This window comes from Stegodyphus dumicola, chromosome 4 (genome assembly GCF_044657685.1).
Source record: "Stegodyphus dumicola isolate Sdum_Otavi_A_Nest chromosome 4, ASM4465768v1".
Lineage (NCBI taxonomy): Eukaryota > Metazoa > Arthropoda > Arachnida > Araneae > Eresidae > Stegodyphus > Stegodyphus dumicola.
The window spans coordinates 240,949,990-240,968,991 of NC_140771.1; the positions used below are offsets into that span (position 1 = coordinate 240,949,990).

General features: G+C 34.4%; 1 protein-coding gene across 5 annotated transcripts in view; it reads left to right on the forward strand.

Annotated features, from left to right (window-relative positions):
• LOC118192048 (calpain-9-like) overlaps positions 1-19,002 on the forward strand; it is a 390,870-nt gene that overhangs the window by 279,983 nt on the left and 91,885 nt on the right. For all 5 annotated transcript variants that reach the window (XM_085816136.1, XM_085816138.1, XM_085816135.1 and 2 more), the window contains one exon: positions 14,280-14,578. In XM_085816136.1, the coding sequence (XP_085672262.1) occupies positions 14,333-14,578 (246 nt within the window). In that variant the 5' untranslated portion in view covers positions 14,280-14,332. The remainder of the gene's footprint in view (positions 1-14,279; positions 14,579-19,002) is intronic.

Below are 19,002 nucleotides of genomic sequence, written 5' to 3' on the forward strand. Positions count from 1 at the left end.
AACATTTTGAACTCACTACTTTGAGTTCTCGCTGTAAATGCTGGCAGAGTTTGTAAGCACCATGAGTGTCTTCTGTTCACCTTATTTAGGTTTAAATAAAGGGTTATTTTAGGCTTCGCGATAATGCGCTGCCAGTCTAGCTAAAGATTAGTTGTACTAAAGTTTACAGCAGTGAAGGATTTTAAACTTTATAATAATATCCATCAAAGATCTTAGCGGCCTTTATTTATGTAGCCCTGGTCGTAGGGATATACCTCCACTTACAAAAATGCCTTAAATGATGCCAACATTCATATTTTAGCATCTTTAAATTAAAAAAAAAAAATTCGTAAAGGTATAAGGTATTTCTCCCGCCTTCCTAGCGTGCCTTCGTGGTGTAGTGGTTCTGCACGTTGGGCCGGTATTCCAGAGGTCCCTGGTTCGATTCCCGGCGAAGGCGGTTGCTAATTTTTTCATCTCTCGGGCTTTTCCAATTAACCTAATGTCTCTACAGTGGCGCCCGAACTAAAAGGGTGTTGGATGATGATTCCCCTCATCCAGGATTTGGCGATTGGGTCCCCTGAAAACCTCAGTCCCCCTCTAAAAGGGGGAGTATATAAGGTATTTCTCCCGCCTTCCTAGCAAGCCTTCGTGATGTAGTGGTTCTGCACGCTGGGCCGGTATTCCAGAGGTGCGTGGTTCGATTCCCGGCGAAGGCGTTGCTAATTTTTCATCTTGCTTGCTTCCAAAAAAATCCTAATGTCTCTACAAACGTTTCGAAATTTAACATTTTTGTACATTACCCCGTTTATTTTACCTGTATTTAAGAAAATTTTATACTCACTATACAAAAACTAAAACACAAAAGTTTGAGTCCGTACTTAGTTTGATCGAGATAAATTGAGGTATTTAATTTAAAGTTAACGTAAAGCCAAAACTAGACGGATATACTTCATTTTAAAGTTGGAGATCATATTCAGGGGCCGTACACAAACTGAACTTCGAAATGTTTGCTTTTCTTAACTTTGAATAAACTATCAGTATGTAAACGGTTTCTGATGTTAATAAATTAAGTAACGAACAATTTAACGCCGATTGCCATGAAAAGTATTGATTAATGTAATTTTTTTTTTTTTTAAATGATATCCTCATTCACAGAATATACGATTGACATGTTTTCTGTATTAGCACTTCAACAACTCGCAGAAATCAGCAGGGCAGGGGTTGGGAAAAGTGGACGGAACACCAGGATTTCGTCGGTGACTTTTACAGGTGTTGCTCCGCCGCACTACTGTATCCCGCTGGGCTTTTAGTTTGCCCGCATCGGATGCTAGCCTACCAAGACATTTACATAGTAATTTTACATTAATACTAGACTTACGTATTGAATATACAATTACAAAGACACAGTATACAATTATGACAAAGAAATTGACCTATTAACAAAAGTTGGATTATGGCAGAAAATTATAACATAATTACTTCGAACATACATACAAACTTTCATTGTACATTGTACTTCTTACAAACAATATATTTACATTAGTATATCTAGTTACATCGAATTACAATAAACATCTTTTTAAGGAACTAATTGGGAATTTTTTTTTTTTTTTTTTTTTTTTTTTGTGCATCTTATTATACTTAGTTGAATTACTAAGGCGAATTACCTTATTAATACATTTCCTTTCATTTTTTTACTTGTTACACACAACTGCATCAGCAATGAAGTCTTACATTATTATTTTTGTAAATTAATGTATCATAAACACAGAAAATATACATTAGAAAATCACATAATACTTGCATTTACACTAATATATCTAATAGAGCCGTATATTATTTTCTCGCCGAGATTCGAACACTGGACTTCCCGATCACGTGTAGGACGTGCTTCTAGTTACACCACGAGGAAAAGCGGAAAGGTGGGAGAAAATATCGCATAAATTAAAAACACAAATTGAAAAAATACCGCATCCAGATGTTTATTGAACAGTGTCTCATAATTTAATACTAACTCATATTGAATATGTAGAATTTATTATAAGATATTCCTTAAATACTCTCTAACTGAACTCACTAAGGCGTAACTCACCAATGTACTCAACTCGCTGTCTTTAAGCTAATTGCCGAGAAGTAGCTATGCTTCTTCAGTACTAAAGTGACAAAGGGGAAAAGAGTTCTACAAATTTCATGCCTTTGTGTTCCCATGGAGAGGATAACGAAATCTCATTGGTTATTACAATTTCCCAAAAGTCTCCAATTAAAGGACATTTTTTCAATATGCCAAAACGTTGTCGCTGAGGTTTTCAAATATTAAATTTGATATCTACTATCAGTAAATCATTTATAGGTAAAAGTAGCTTATCAGTGATTATACACTGGTGTGCAAAAATTAAGGAGAGACGGTTTTTTCAATATAACTTTGTACAAAAGCTTTCAAAATAAACACATTGAATACCGTAAGATCCCCAATACGTAAGAACATGAGTAATGTAAGCAACACTTACTAAAAGAGAAATCAGAGGGATAAAAAGAAGCTTTATTGAAAAAGTAGCATGGAGCGCAATGCGACTGAAGGCCGAAACATCCCTGTGATGGGTGTCCAGCAAGAAACATCCGGTCTTTAATAGGGGATATGATCTCCCCTGACTGCTAGGCAGGTTTCACAGCGTCTGCCCATGCTGAGAATGAGGGTGTCAATGAGTTGTTGAGGCATTGCTGCCCATTCGTCTTGCAGCGCCAATCGAAGCTCCGGAATCGTTACTGGTGATAAGGTACGAGCTGCCAAGCGTCTGCCTAGAAAATCCCATACATGCTCGATGGGATTGAGATCCGGAGATCGTGCCGGCCAATCCATACGTTCAATATCCTGACTCTCTAAGAGCTGTTCGGCAGCTACTGTGCGATGACATGGTACATTGTCGTCCATGAAAAGGAACTGCGGACCCATAGCGCCTCTAAAAAGACGCACATATGAAAGAAGAATCTCGTTACAATAACGGGTCCCGTTGACTGAACCTGCGTCGAAGATGTGAAGGGCTGTACGACTACCAAGCATGATGCCTCCCCAAACGAGAACACCGCCACCTCCGTACCTGTCCCTTTCAATGATGTTCGAGGGATGATTGCGGCTTCCCCGCTCTCTCCAGATGAGTATGCGATGAGAATCGCTACTCAGACTGAATCTGCTCTCATCTGTAAAGAGTACTCGTCCCCATTCATTGTCTCTCCAATTTCGGTGTTCCCGGCACCACAGAGAACGCCTTCTCCGATGGGCAGGCGTTAGAGGTAAACACCGTACAGGGCGTCGTGCAAACAGACCACCACCGTGCAGTCTTCTGGTCCACGGTTAAACGCGATATCGGTCGTCCAGTCGCCTGTGTCGTGTGTCTTGCGATTTCTCCCGCTGTCTGCCGCCTGTTTCTTCTGGCCTGTAAGGCAATATACCGGTCATCTGCGGGTGTGGTTCCTCGAAGACGACCACTACTAAACCCCCGGATAGCTGTTCCTGTAGTTTGAAATTGTCTTCAAAGTCGTGAAACGATGCTGTGAGCAATTCCGAACTCTGCAGCCACACTTGTCACACTGCGGCCTTCCTCCAACTTCCCAATGATTCGACCTCGGGTAAAAGCATCCAGATGTCGTCTAACAGATTGATTATTCGCCATTTCTCGCTGAGGCAGCAACTCGGTGTGATTTTAACTGCTATACGGCGTGCAATCTCTTTGCCAGAAATACTGATCTTACACCGACAACATGCTTTATACTACTCAGACACTCACCCATTACGTCTACCTGCATATCTGCGCATGTGCTACCGTACATCACCTTACTTAATCTCCTGATTGGTCTTTCTGTCCGCTCTGCCTCTTCGTTCAGCTGATATGCTAATTTTTCGACTTCGTCCTTAATTTTTGCACACCAGTGTAGGATAAAAGCACTGAACACAGGCAGATTCTCTCGGCCGTTTTTCTTTCGTTGTTATCTTCTTGTATAATATGTCTAAATAGTTACCAGTTTGCTTTGAAACGTCCTCTACGAAGACCTTTCGTCTTAACCTTTGCATGTTTACCAAAACGACTTGCGGTTTTGTAATGATATAAAGATAATGCCTATAGTCAAAAAATTACCTAACATCTTTTCATAACTAAAAATATGCAAAAAGAAATAAGCATAGCTTGACACACAAACGTGATTTTCCTCAATCAAGAGACAAAGATCATATCTAAACTTTTAGTTGTTATTTATACATTTTTTATTAACTCACTGTCGCTCGAAATAAATTTATTAATGACATTTTAATCCATAATATTTTTGAAAATTGTTCGCATAAGTTAATAAAATAACGAACTAGCCATCTACTTCCATTGCATTTTGGCCCACCAATAGCCAAGCGGTAAAGTCGCTAACCACTGGTAGTTCAGTCCGAGATTCGAATCCGGACGAACGGGCTGGCTGCATAGTCGGTTTTGTGGTTTTCCTAATGTGTGACTTGTATATGAGCCAAAACGTCCTCCACGAAGGCACCCCTTCCTTTAAGCAGATAGTCTCCGAGTGCTTTGACATCAATAAATAAACACAAACGAAGCGCGTTCCGTTTTGACTGCGATTTAGACTTCTTAATAAAATGGAAAACTTCACTGACAATGTTGGGAGTGTATATGACACATTATTTATTCTCGACAACATTGGTCTGACTTAAAAATTTGCTTAAGAAAGAGAGAATAAATTTTGATATCGAATTCTTGGAAATAATACGTATTCCTGTAAGCTTCCGAGTTTCACTTTACTAAATTTCAAGGAAACATTCAAATTTCCACTATTCAATGTAATCTTTGAAGTTTTTAACTTCCGGTAAAAGTTTTTAAATGAATTTAATTTCGTTCTAAACTTGTGCTATAAATGATTTCAGTTTCTGAAATCAAATTTGAGCTCTAATTAACATGAGACTACTTCAAAAAAATTAAAAAAAACAGGTTGTTAAATAAGTGTACCCGTGAAAATGTATGTTTAGGCTTAGTTTCAAATTTTATTTCTTTAAAAATAGCGATTTGGGTTAAACCATACGACTTGGTATATAAGTTCACGCGCGAAAAAACACGTACACGCCATGCAGCCGCCCCCATCAATGGCTGAGGGTTAAAGTCGCTGAATATTCGATGTTCAACCTGGGTTCGAATTCAAGCAAACGGGGCTTGCAGCACTGTTGGTTTTCGTTGTTTTTCCTGTGTGTAACGGGAATTAGAGCCAGTTTCTCTTAGAAAGCCCTCGATGAAAGCATCCGTCCATCTTAGACAAATAACTCTCGCATGCTTTGACATCTTCAAGTAACGTAACCTAACCTAACCGCCCCATGCAGCTAGTCCGTTCGGCAGGATTTGGACCTAAGTTAAAAAACAAGAGTTTAGCGACGTTTCCGCTGGATCGTTGATGAGCCATGATTACTAAAACAACTTTAATGTTGTCAAATTACAAAGATGTGCATCATTTGTTGATTTAATGTGGATCTGACTTCATTTCAGTTTTCAGATTTTTATCCCTTTTTTCAAAGTATAACAGTTGCACAGTTTAAATGCATAACTAAAAAATTAAACTTTTCAAAAATTCGAAATGTTAGCGGAGACTACAGACGACATATGTTACCCAAAACTATCGAATTAACGAGTGAAGTCACTGACATGAACTTAAGCTATTGCTACCCTTCTCTCATTATTTATGTAAATTACAAACATTAGAAAATTTTTTGAGAATATTAAAACATTTCCTCCTTTGTTCCAGGAAATATTCTAGAAGAAAGTCTTTTATTTAGATAAGAAAGAAAGGGAAAAGGTACTTTTACTTACAAATGCATGTAAATTTCCATCGTATTTTATTTATGAGACCACATAAAGCTTTCACAGTTTAGTGTTTCAAAATAAGACGTAATCCAAAAATCTTATCACGTGCAGTTTGTTTTCTGAAAGCATCCAAGTAGATAAATATGTAACGGCTCTCTTTGTCGTCATCAAAGTAGATAAAATCTGAGATCCTGCAGCAGACTTTATAAGATACAATTCATTTTCTCATCCTAAATCTCACAATTTTGAAAGAAATATTTGTCTATTTGAAATATTCATGTCTTAATAAAAAGTAACCATTTTTAACAAAAAGTAACCATCCTCAAATCCTTGTTAAATTTTCTTTAATTTAAGCCAAGGAAATTTTTATAGTGGTTTAATAGTCATTCCTTTAAGAAAATGTTTTACAGAATTCTATAAAAATTTCATGTCTAAAACTTGAATTATCTTAATATTAAGTAGCTTGGATCCTTGTTAAGTTTTCCTTGATTTGAAGCCAAGAAAAATTTTACAGTAGTTTAATAATCATTCTGTTAGTAAAATGTCTTGCGGAATTCTATAAAAATATCCGTGTCTTAAACTTGGAATTCTCATAATAATAAGTAACCATCCTTGAATCCTTTTTAAATTTTCCTTGATTTAAAGCCAAGAAAAAATTTTACAGTGGTTTAATAATCATTCTGTTACTAAAATGTCTTACAGACCTTTATAAAAATATCCGTATCTAAAACTTGGAATTCTTATAATAATAAGTAACCATCCTTGAATCCTTTTTAAATTTTCCTTGATTTAAAGCCAAGAAAAAATTTTACAGTGGTTTAATAATCATTCTGTTACTAAAATGTCTTACAGACCTTTATAAAAATATCCGTATCTAAACCTTGGAATTCTCATAATAATAAGTAACCATCCTTGAATCCTTGTTAAAATTTCTTTGTTTTTAAAGCCAAGAAAAATTTTGTAGTGATTTAATAGCCATTCCTTTATGAAAATGTTTTATAGAATTTTATAAAAAATATCTAGTGTTTAAGCTTCTGCAGAATTATGGCCCAGTTTACTATAAACTATGTCAGAGATCTTCTATAGAATTATATATAATTTAGACATAACTTTTATAGCGTTATGTACAGAGGTTGTATAGAGCTATGTGTAGAGATTCTATGAAATGTTTTCTTTCTAAAGATTTCCCGTACAGAATCTTATACTGTGTACAGACTCACTAACAAAATTCTTCTGAAAATATCACATCCAGTTTTAAGTAAATTGGGCTGGGCCATAATTCTAAGAATTCTACCTACGTTTTCTCGCTTTAATTTTCTATAAATTGAAACAGGGAAAAGATATTGAATATTTAAAAGCATTATAAAATCAGCAAAACCTTCTTTTGGGGTTAAGAAAAAAAAATTAAATTATGATTTTTTAAAAAAATGTTTTTACCTTTGTATAAATTTTGAAATTATTTTCGAACATAAGGCATGAAAATGGATAAAAACTTCTGGAAATGATGTATTTTTTTTCTAATAAAAATTTTCATTACCATTTGGATTTCAAAAACTACTTAAGAAAAAATAAACACATTTCAGGTAATATTGAAACTGAGAAACAATTTCTCTAAAGATTGATATATATGTATACTATACCCATAATATACTAATTAAAAGCATTCATTTCAGATGTTACAATTTTATAATTAATAGCATAAATTTAATCGTTAACTAAGTTTGTGCTTTAAATTTATTTTACTTGTTTACAAGGTTTAGATTAGTTTGTATTAAGAAAGCAGTACCACAAAATATTTATAATTTGAATAATTATAAATAATTATAAATTGAATAATTATAAATTTACTAAAAAATATTACAGTTAGAAAAATGTTTCTGTTCAAAAATGATTCAACACTTATGAATAAAACGCGTTTATTTTTACACGTTATTATTATTATTAGAAGATTAAAAAATGAAAATTTGCTTTGATTCCAATCTGAAAGATTTTCATATTTAAATAGAGTACCATACATTCTATGCAGAAATAATTATATATAAAATATTATATACAAAATTTATAAAATTTCTATATGATTTCGCGAAGTAACTTTTCTACACAATTCTTTAAAAAGCTTTATAAAGTTTGTTACGTATTTTTATTCGCTTCTGTAAAAATTTTCTCATGGGTTAGTTCGTGTTTAGCTATTCGAGAAAAAATTAGGTGAAAGCTTCCAATGCCGTTAAAAAAATAGATTTTTTCAAATTGAGGACCTTCATTTTAAAGCTTTTTCGTACCAAGAAAAAAGACAATTAAGATATGAAATAAAAAGAAAAGCTGTCCAAAATTTTTTTACAAATGTTCTTTGTGATTTCCTGCAGTTGTGACATATTATTTATATCCATAATTTCAAATAAGCCCTGAATGTAAAATATCCAAAGCTGCAAATAAAATAAGAAACTTTATAAGTTCCCAAGACATTTTACTTTTTACTTTATTAACAAAAATAAGGAAAACATATCAAAAATCATTGTTTCATTGAGAAAATATCCCTTCTATCCTACGCAAGCAATGTATAGAAGAGGTAAATTAAATAATTAAAGTGAAGGGTATTAGTAACACAAAAATGTTTTGATATTACGGCTGTATCCATATAGATTGCTCATAAAAATTGAATGTATATATAAACACATGCACGCACATATACATGAAGTTCGTGTCAAACTTGTTCCAGTTGTAAATAACCATACATAGTAACCATATCAATATATCTTTTCGTTAATGTCTCTGCAAATAGTATATATGAAGTTTTAGCGATCGTGCTTTGGAGAAAGGTCACATAAATGCAAATCCAAAGAGAAGAAAATGGCATTTTGTAAGACTTTAGAAGATCAGTTGTGCCTTTAGAAGTTGTGACCTTTAGAAGATCAGTTGTGCAATATAAAATGACTGGATTCCACTGCGAATTATAAAACCTCTACGGGTCGTAAAAGGACTTCTTTAATAAAGAGAATTTAAAAATATGAAAAATAAAATATCATCATCCAATTTCTTCTTATTTCTTTCATGGAATTGTTAACCAGCTTTATTATGTGAATACATTAACATTCTCTGCATATTTTTTTTATCCTTGACCTCATTCAGAAGTCGTTTGTAAGTGAAAAATTTCTTCTTAACAAAAGATTCTCATTTTGCGGTCGGAAAAATATAATACATCCCCTGGGATTTGTTAGCACGTATCTGAATAAATATTGCTTAGTAACACCAGTCCGAAAAGATGGTAAAGATCTTGTCAATGTGGACTACGTGTACTCGGCACAAAACCCAGTCTCATCACTCTGCTGTTGAAGAAAAAAATGTAACAACATTGCATTATTGCAATATCATCATGTGTTTGGTCACATAAATTGCCGGCTTCCGCATTCCGCGTGGAAAGACCGTTTGTTTGCAACGGTACTTTGCACTCGGGAGATGCCTTCAGGCGTTGTGCTGACCTTATGTCGTTATTTTTATTTATTTTTTAACCATTTCTTTTTCACGTGCCGCTAGACCTGTTCCTTTCTCTTCCGTGACATTCGGTCGCGTGTTCACGGTGGCTCACTTTCCTCATCAGCGCTGAATGCTATTTATAAAAGGATGCTGGATGATAACTCGATGCATTCAGACTGTCCTGTTTGTTTGGGTGCCCGGGTTGAATGTTGGGAAAATATTTACCGGTCGATGTAGTTTGCTGAGAACACCACGCTCTACCTTTTAAAACAGAAGGACAGTACAGTCGTTTCGCATACTTGATAGCGATCTTTTAGTTGTGTTGTACTGCTACTGCACTCATCCTACTATCATTTTACTGACCTTTAAGCAGGGATGGAATTTAAGTGTCTTAAAAATTAAATTACTCTCATCAGTTTAACATTGCTGTTGTTAAATTTGCAGTATTTCAAGAAATGCTGAACAATTCTCATTACAACAATGAGAAAAATTTTGAAGGAAGAAGTGAAGAAATTGAATGCTTAGAATTTCGCCTTTCTTCTTTACATCCAGGTACCACATTCGTGTCGGCTAGGATTTTAGAAATGTTATATTTTTCGGGGATGTGGGTTTTTTTTCCCCGTATGTTGCACGGTAGCAGTACAAGAAAGCGTTGATATTCAAAGCATTTTTCACATAAATATTTTTACGATGTTCAGACATTAAAAAAAAAGTAAGTTTTTAATATTTGCAACTTTTAACGTATCTTATAATTAAGGTGCTGATTGTATAAAATTGGTAACTTTCAATAATTTTGTAAAGGTGTGACTTTTGTATAAGTTAATTCTGCGAATCTTATCGTATTGAAACTGAAAATGGTGAACTAAAATAGTGATTCTAGTCTAAAATTTAGCATTTGTATCTGCGATAGTTTAATCGATTAAGGTAAAGGCTCACTGTCTGGGGAAAACGGATGCCTTCGTGGAGGCCTTTCTAAGAGAAGCGGGCTCTTATTCACGTTACATACAAAGAAAACCACAGAAATATCCATAAAGGTTTCATACTGACCGTTTAAACCCGGATATAATGACCATTTTTCAATGACCTTATTCACATAGCCACAGTTTATTGGCCATTAAAATGAAAGATCGTCGTTAAAGTTTTTATTTATATTTTTGGTAAAAATGCAATATTAACTGGAAAAATAATTAGATGAAAAAAATGAAAAAAAGAAAAAGACAAAAAAACGCTGAAGAAACCAAGCAAGAGGAATTGGCGTAACATAAGTAAATTTGCGGTGCTATCGTTTCAGAGGTAAAACAGAACTTTAGCATTTACGTATTATCACAACCACTTTAGTAGAAATCGCCAAAGCTTCAGAATACACCAAATTCTGGTAAACACGCTCGTAACAATTACTAAGGCAACCATGCGTATGACAAATATTCATTTTCCTGCGTATGACAATTGTTCAGTTTCCAACGTCGCCGTTTTCGCTTTTTGTTATACTTCAAGTTCCAATAACTTTTTCTAATAAAATTATTATTATTTTTTGTCTTAAACTCGATTTAAAATTTTTCCTTGTAGGATTTCCCAGGTTTACTGATTGTCTTTTGGAATAAATGTATAGTTGAATCGTATAATATATGTAAGAAAATGTATGTATGTAATTTTTACAATAAAAGTAATTGTTCTTTTTCTTTCGTAAAATTCGCCAAACGGCGCCAAGGTGGGTGCTGTAGTACGTGAGTACCAGAAACTTTTTATTCAGTTGCGGAAAATTTCGAGAATGTTCTAGCTGATGTTTTGTGTCATTCAGCTAAAAAGTTCTCGAATTTCCTTTTGTTATTTTCTCAGTAGGCACATGTCTGTTTCTGCATCATTTTCAGTGCCACAGCTCAAGGAGAAAATTTTGTTTAATTATCGAAACCATAACATTCACTTTATTCTAATTTCTGCTGCTTTCTATTAGTCTTTTTCAGCATTTAGTTCTTTTGTTACATGACAATCATAACGAGAAAGTAAGAGGAAAGAGAATATCAGTGTAAGGTTTGCAGAGATTGTGCCTAAGTTTAACTTGTGGCGAATCCTTGAATAGACGTATAAACGACTTACCGCTATACGTAAGATGACACAGAACTTAAGGCCCTATCATTCAGAACTTAAAATGATTTAACAGAAGACACCTCTTGTGCTCACAAACCAGCCAGCATTTACGACATAACTCAGAAATAAGGAATTCAAATTAAAACAAAGTCGTTAAGTTAGCCAAAGAAATTAAGCGGAACTGAATTATGCTCAAGTTGGCTCAAACCCGTACTTGCCTGAGAATAACTATTAGCAAGAATAAAACAACGCCGCAGACAGACTCATATAGTAGATATCCAACTAGGAACGTGGCCTTAAGCAGGCGGAATACGCTCTGATTAAATAATCCCAAACTTCCCTTGAAATACTATCTCTTTCTACCTCATTTGAATACTAAAATTACTAAAATTACCATTCTGGTAAGAAAAGGGAAAGGGAGAATAACGACGGTAAAGCCACTTAGCATAAAATAACTGTTTAAAAAAAAATAACTAAATAAATAAATAAATTCGTATACATTATTAGACAGAAGTGAAAATATACACTTTTTTCCCTGTTTGTAGAATATTTTAAAACATAAAGCTTGATTTGATTATCTTCTTTCTATCTTTCTTCTATCTTGATTATCTAAGAAAAATTATTTCATACTACGTAGGTAAGTTGAAAAATAAGTTTCCCTTGTCGACTGTGGTCAGAGTTGTGTATGAAAGTCAAAAAATAGAATGAGACATTAAAGATATGACATACCTTTATTTTTCCACATAGGTACATTGAGACATTTGTCATATCGCTTGATAAGCTTCAAAAAGCCCTCCAGGAAAAAATCAGGGCTTTGCATATGGAAGAAGCGTTGAACGGCTTGTTTCACTTCAGTATTGCTTCCAAAGCGCCTTCCCCCGAGATTTTTCTTCAAAGCCGGAAACAGATGGAAGTCGCTTGGTGCGAGATCAGGACTGTATGGCGGATGGTGTAGGCGCTCCCAACCAAGAGCTACAATATGGTTTTGCGTTGCCGTCGCCGAATGTGGTCTGGCATTGTATTCCAACAGCAGAACGCCAGATGTGAGAAGGCCAGGCCGCTTTTTCCGAATCGCCTCTTTCAATTCCGACAGGGTGTCACAGTAGCGCGTAGCATTGATGGTTCCAACCTCCAAAAAGTCCAACAACAAAACTCCTTGGGCGTCCCAGAAAACTGTGAGGAGCACTTTACCTGCAGAGGGAGTTGTCTTGAACTTCTTTCGGACAGGTGATGACGGATGTTTCCACTCCATAGATGCGGCCTTCGATTCTGGCGTGAAATGGTGGACTCACGTTTCCTACCCCGTCACAATCCGAAACAGAAAGTCATTGCCATCTTCATGGTAACGCACGAGATGTTCCAGGCTGACCCCCATGCGTTGTTCTTTGTGTGTCGAGGTCAATTGTCGGGGCACCCATCGTGCTGACACTTTTCTGTATCGGAGAATGTCGTGGATGATGTTTTGAGCTCGCTTATGTGAGATTCCAAGTTCTTCCGCTACTTCATCGATGGTGATACGCCGGTTCGCTCTAATCATGTCATCCACCTTCCTGACATTTGCATCTGTAGTGGCCGTGCGCGTCCGTCCAGCTCTCGGTATGTCCTCCACTTGCTGACGTCCATCACTGAATGTGCGACACCATCTTCGCACCATTTGCTTCGACATCACACCTGGCCCATAGACTTCCACGAGGCGGTTATGAATTTCTGTTCCTGATACTCCACGTGCCCATTCATAGCGGATAACCGCTCTCACTTCCTGCTTTGACCACCTCCTTCGGCACACAAGGAACACGCATGGGGGTCAGCCTGGAACATCTCGTGCGTTACCATGAAGATGGCAATGACTTTCTGTTTCGGATTGTGACGGGGGATGAAACGTGGGTCCACCATTTCACGCCAAAAACAAGCCGTTCAACGCTTCTTCCATATGCAAAGCCCTGATTTTTTCCTGGAGGGCTTTTTGAAGCTTATCAAGCGATATGACAAATGTCTCAATGTACTTGGTACCTATGTGGGAAAAATAAAGGTATGTCATATCTTTAATGTCTCATTCTATTTTTTGACTTTCATACACAACTCTGACCACAGTCGACAGGGGAAACTTATTTTTCAACTTACCCTCGTATAAAGAAGTTAAGCTACTTTAAAGTTCTAAACTATCTTTACTGAAGTATGCTTCCTTGAAGTTCGAACCAAACAAACATCGAAACCGCAGAGCAAAACTAACTAAATTGTAATGTGTAAGCTTTTACCTTATGCATACGTATCTTATATACGTATGTATGTTATATGTGTTATGCTATGTGTATGTTCTCATGTTATGAGTTGTTATGTGTAAGTTCTCATGTGTACGTATATTATAAGTATTGTGTTATGTGTATATTCTTATGTTACGTGAATTGTTATGCGTATGTTCGTATGTTACGTGAATTGTTATGCGTATGTTCGTATGTTACGTGAATTGTTATGTGTAAGTTCTTTTTCATGTGTAATTATATTATGTGCATGTATGTTCTTAACTTGATTGTTATGTGTTTTGTGTCTTGGCGAATAATTGCCAGCTTGCGAAAAGTTGCGAGCCTCTTTATGGAAGTTTACCGTGGTCACAACAACCTCATCTCCCCTGCTTTAAGATCATCAAATTTAACATAATGACCTCTCATCCGACTCTTCTAGACATAACCAGACTTCTTTAGGCCACTGATGATATATTTACTTTTATTACTTTTTTTTTTCCTTTCCAAAACCCTTCCGGAAGTGTCGCTGCTTTTAAATGCATCAGGTGCTGTAATATTATAGAATTAACTAACTAATTTTACTTTATACTGCTGAGACATAAGTCTGCAAGAAAATTACAAGACTTTTCAACTGTTTAATTGTATTTTTTTATATCCTTCCCAGACGCAGGTTTCATGTGATTCAAATCTTCCACTGATTTCCATGAAATCTTTCGAATGGGTCAGTCGGTGGTCGAATCCCCGGATGACCACCCTTCGGAGGGGTTAAATGGAAGACCTCATCGAAGCCTGCATGGCAGCCATTGTAGCACGGAGCCTCCACCATTGGGTTACCATTACCTGCGGAGATTGTGCAGAGAACGAAGCATTCTCTTTGAGGATCCAGAATTCAATGTCTCGTCGACTAAAATTCCGAACTCTAAGCACAGAACTCAGGCATCAGTAACATGGATGCGACCATACGTAAGTTTATGTATAGTTATAATCTCTATTTTGGTTTAACACTCGACAAATTCACATAAAAATTTTATAGAATGCAGCGTATCGTCTCTTAATTTGGGTACTGAAATATTCCTTCAGCGATATTTAACGTGATTACTTCAGTGATATTTAGTAATTTGATTCGTAAAAAGTAGGAAGTTTATCCCACATAGCACAGAAACATCCTTGGGATGTTTCTGTGCTATGTGGGATGACGTTGTGTGCTATGTGGGATGACGTTGCTCACGGGATATGCGCACATCCTCAGGACATCCCGGAATATCCCGCGAACCTCCTAAACACATCCTCCCGAGTGCTTAATGTCACATCCCGGGATATCCTCAGGACATCCTAACCAAGTCCCATCGACAGCGTGCGGGATGTTATTAGGATATGAACTCCTACTTACTACATCCTCAGGACATCCCACAAACCTCCTAAGCACATCCCATTATATCCTAAAAACATCCTATCTATGTCCCATCGACAGCGTATGGGATGTTATTAGGATTTAAAGTCCTACTTACTACATCCTCAGGACATCCCGTAATATCCCAATTTTCTCCTAAACTCATCCTCCTGAGCGCTTAATGTCACATCTCAGTATATCCTTAAGACATCCTATCTACGTCCCACCGACAGCGTATGGGATGTTATCAGGATTTGAAACACTAGTTACAATATCCCTTTAACCTCTTAAATACATACTCTCAACTACTTAGTGCCACATCCCAGTATATATACAGAGGAAAATTCCAGTGAAAGTATGTTAAGGTGTGATGATCTAAAACCTACTTTTTTTACAAAGATAGTCTCAAATCCTTCTCCTATGGTTACTATGGAAAAATCAGAAATGTTGAAAATATTTATACAACTTTTGTTTTTAAATCTGAATTTGTGAATATATTAAAACTGAGCAAGGAAATTAAAGTGAATTATTAATACAAAATATTAAAACTGAAAATTTTGCTTTTATTTTTAAGATATTAAAAATCTTTTGATCATTTTTAAACATCCAATAGCCCACAAATTGAATTATTCATAATTAAATTATTTTACAAAATCAGTTTCTAATTTCAGTTAATTTGTATTAAAAATTGAATAATAAAATCAGCCATTTAATAATCTTTATATAAATGAATCATCTTTCTTTAAAACATGTAAGGAATTTATAGTGTTTTGATGACATTGTTGGGAAATTGTTAAAAGGAATAAATTGTATTTTTAAAACTAAATCAATTCCTAGCCTCAGAATAAATAAATATGTTTTCGTAACATGAGAATGCTGCAGGCTTTTTTATATATTTAATACTTAGTTGTAAAAATTTGACATTATGTTAACAATTCTTTATATCATTCAAAAGGTAACTCAAGAAGCTCTTCTAAAATTCTATCTTTCTGCTCACACAATTAAAAAAAAAAATCTGAAAGGCCTCAGATTTTAGCAGTCACTCAAAGAGGCTAAAAGTTTATGAATGCATAGATTATCAATACAGATGGGGCAGTGGAAATAGCAAAACATTTTATAAGATACTGACACCAGAAAGTTATACATCTTCTATATATTTGAAAAATGAAGAAATATATCATGTAATTATGTAGAAATATTAAAATGTTTTCAATTAGATATATCATGAATTAAATGCATTTTAAATCAATCAGATTAAAAATTAAAAAAAAGCATTGTTAAGAACTGTGTGTAATGCTTTTAAATAGCTTGGCTTGTTAGTCAATAATATATTAGATTTTAAAGGTAAATATGTTAAATTTTGCCAAATGGCAAGACTTGAATGAAAAGTGAAACAAGTTTACGTCTGACGATATGAAGTCACATTTCAAAACTAATAGCCCTTTTAGATTAAAAAAAAAAGTTCTGAAAATAATTTGCAATAGTTCGTTGGTATTATTTTACGCAAAATTCAGTAAAATGAAATTTACCCGTTGAAATCAGCACTAAATTAAACTGTAAATTCTAGCACATGTTAAAGGTTGTCTCATCCAGAATTTTATTACTAACCATTCATTTCAGAGCAAAATAAAACAGTAATTGCCATTTATATGACAATCAATATCAAAAATTTAAATCTGCATTTTACGCAACATAGAAAAAGTTCAAAAGATCTACTGTTTACCATGCAATTAAGGCATTTTATTCTGCTATCAACTCTACCAATTATTAATTCCATTAAGTATATTCAGTTTACTCTTTCTGCTCAATATATGCAATGTAAAATTTTCCATAAATTTATTAATTCATTTTATTTTGAGGTGAGCTTTTATTCAACTCTCAATGTCAACGAGAATGTTTAGTTCATTTTTTATTCGGTCTCAAAAGAGAAATCAAAATACGTGGATTTATGTACGTGTATTTATGAATCAAAATACATGAGAAATCAGTGAGAAAAGCACTACCTTAAACTGTGATTATATATAACAAATGCAGTGAATTATAGTTAAAAAATAGTGAAAATATTTATATTTCTGAACTATTTCATATCTAACATTTTCAGTTTCGCATATGTGGCAATTTAAGAACTTTATTACGTATACCAATTTTTTGAAATATCTGCAAATTTTGTATCTTCAAGGAAAGCTTATTCTTTCACCTTTAGTATATAAGTAATGGTAATTTATTAGATAAAATTACTTAATGGGGAATACAGAAAAATATCTTTACACTTACCTTTGTGACTTCATCTGCAGAGAGACTAAAAACGTAGTTCAGCTAAATCTGCTATAATAAATGTTTATAATAATGCTAAATTATGCAATATCTATTAATATGACAAATTTTTGTAAAGCTATTTATTTGGATGAAAAATACACATTCAGAAATTTATGGCACTATATTATGATTAACAGAGGAAAAACACTTTTCAAAATTCAAAATAGTTTTTATTAATCAAATTTATCACATTTTATTTGAATTCATGAAAAACAATCTTATATCCATGTATTCTTATGTAGTATATAAGAACTCTTGATAAATTGGATCTGCCTTTCACAGCACCTAAAATAAAAAAAACACTCACAATTACTATATGTGAATATAATTCATAATTAAATTTAAACAAATGACTATTAGAATGCAAATTAAAGGAAGCATTTAAAATATTTTAACATTTAGTACCTATAAACAGAGTAGCAATTATTTGATTTTTCGATTATAGTAAAATAAACATGGGGGAAGCCTTTTAAAATTTTTTATGTCAGAAAATAAACTCAAACCACCAGCTGAACATATGAGCAGTTTTATCAATCAGCCACTGGTAGGTAACCTGGATACTGAATCAACATATAAAGTTGCCAAGATAAAGAGAGAAACAAAATTATGATAATCACATCTTACCTATTCATAAAACTATTTTAAATTTAATGTATAGGCAAGTCCAAAAATAGTGAGAATGAATTTATTTTGCAACACAAAGTAAAGTCTTGCAGGAGCAAAAAAAAACTTGTCTCATGAGATTGGCAAGTAAAACATAATTAAATGCATCTGGTAACATTTATCTGACAACACATAAGTAATTGTTAGCTACGTGCAGAAAATAAAATCTGATCAGGGGCGTAGCTAGAGGGGGGCAAGGGGGGCATCTGTCCCCAGGCACAGAATCCAAGGGGCGCCAAACTGATGTTAGAACATTTTAGAATTAAATGTTTTCCATCCTTGGCAAGCAGTAGGGGGCACAAAATCTTCAGTTGTCCCTGAGCGCTGAAAACCCTACCTATGACTCTGAATCTGATCATGTTAATGCAATTTTAAACTTTTGAACTTAACCGCAGAAATTTACCAAAGAAGTACTTGTAACAGTAGTAAATGAAGATGTGGCTAATCTTTACTGTATGGTACACCTTGGTTTCTGTCTGAAAAAAAAATCGCAAAGTGGTATTGGTTGTTTGTGAAATGTGGAAGCCCATTGCGTCAAATAAGTTTTTTGGTAACCCTAATGTTGATAATGTTGGCGAAAGTAGCCTTTGGGAAAAAAAAAAAAAAAAAAAATTTTGTCAATAAAAAGGAGTTATTTCTGCAAATATTGCCAACATGTTGTGATAAATTTAGTTTTGGGCTACTTTTTTTAATAGTAAACATTTTTTACGGTCCCAGGTTTTTGGTTCTTACCATTCTTTTCAATTGCTGTGTTTGGTTGCACGGAAGTGGTATGGTCTTGTATTTTGAACATGCTATTTATTATTTTGGTGTGGGTACCATCGTTTGAGTATGTCTGAGGTGACTAAGAGACGAAAAATTTGCATAACATAAGCCTAAACATATGCATGTGAAAAAAGGTATGTTAAAAAAATTATGTTTCATTTATTTTTTGTCTCTGTGTTTTAATTTTTGTTAGAAGATTTGTTGTTTAATGTTTTTATGTTAGGAAATATGTATTTTTGGTAACTTATTCCTC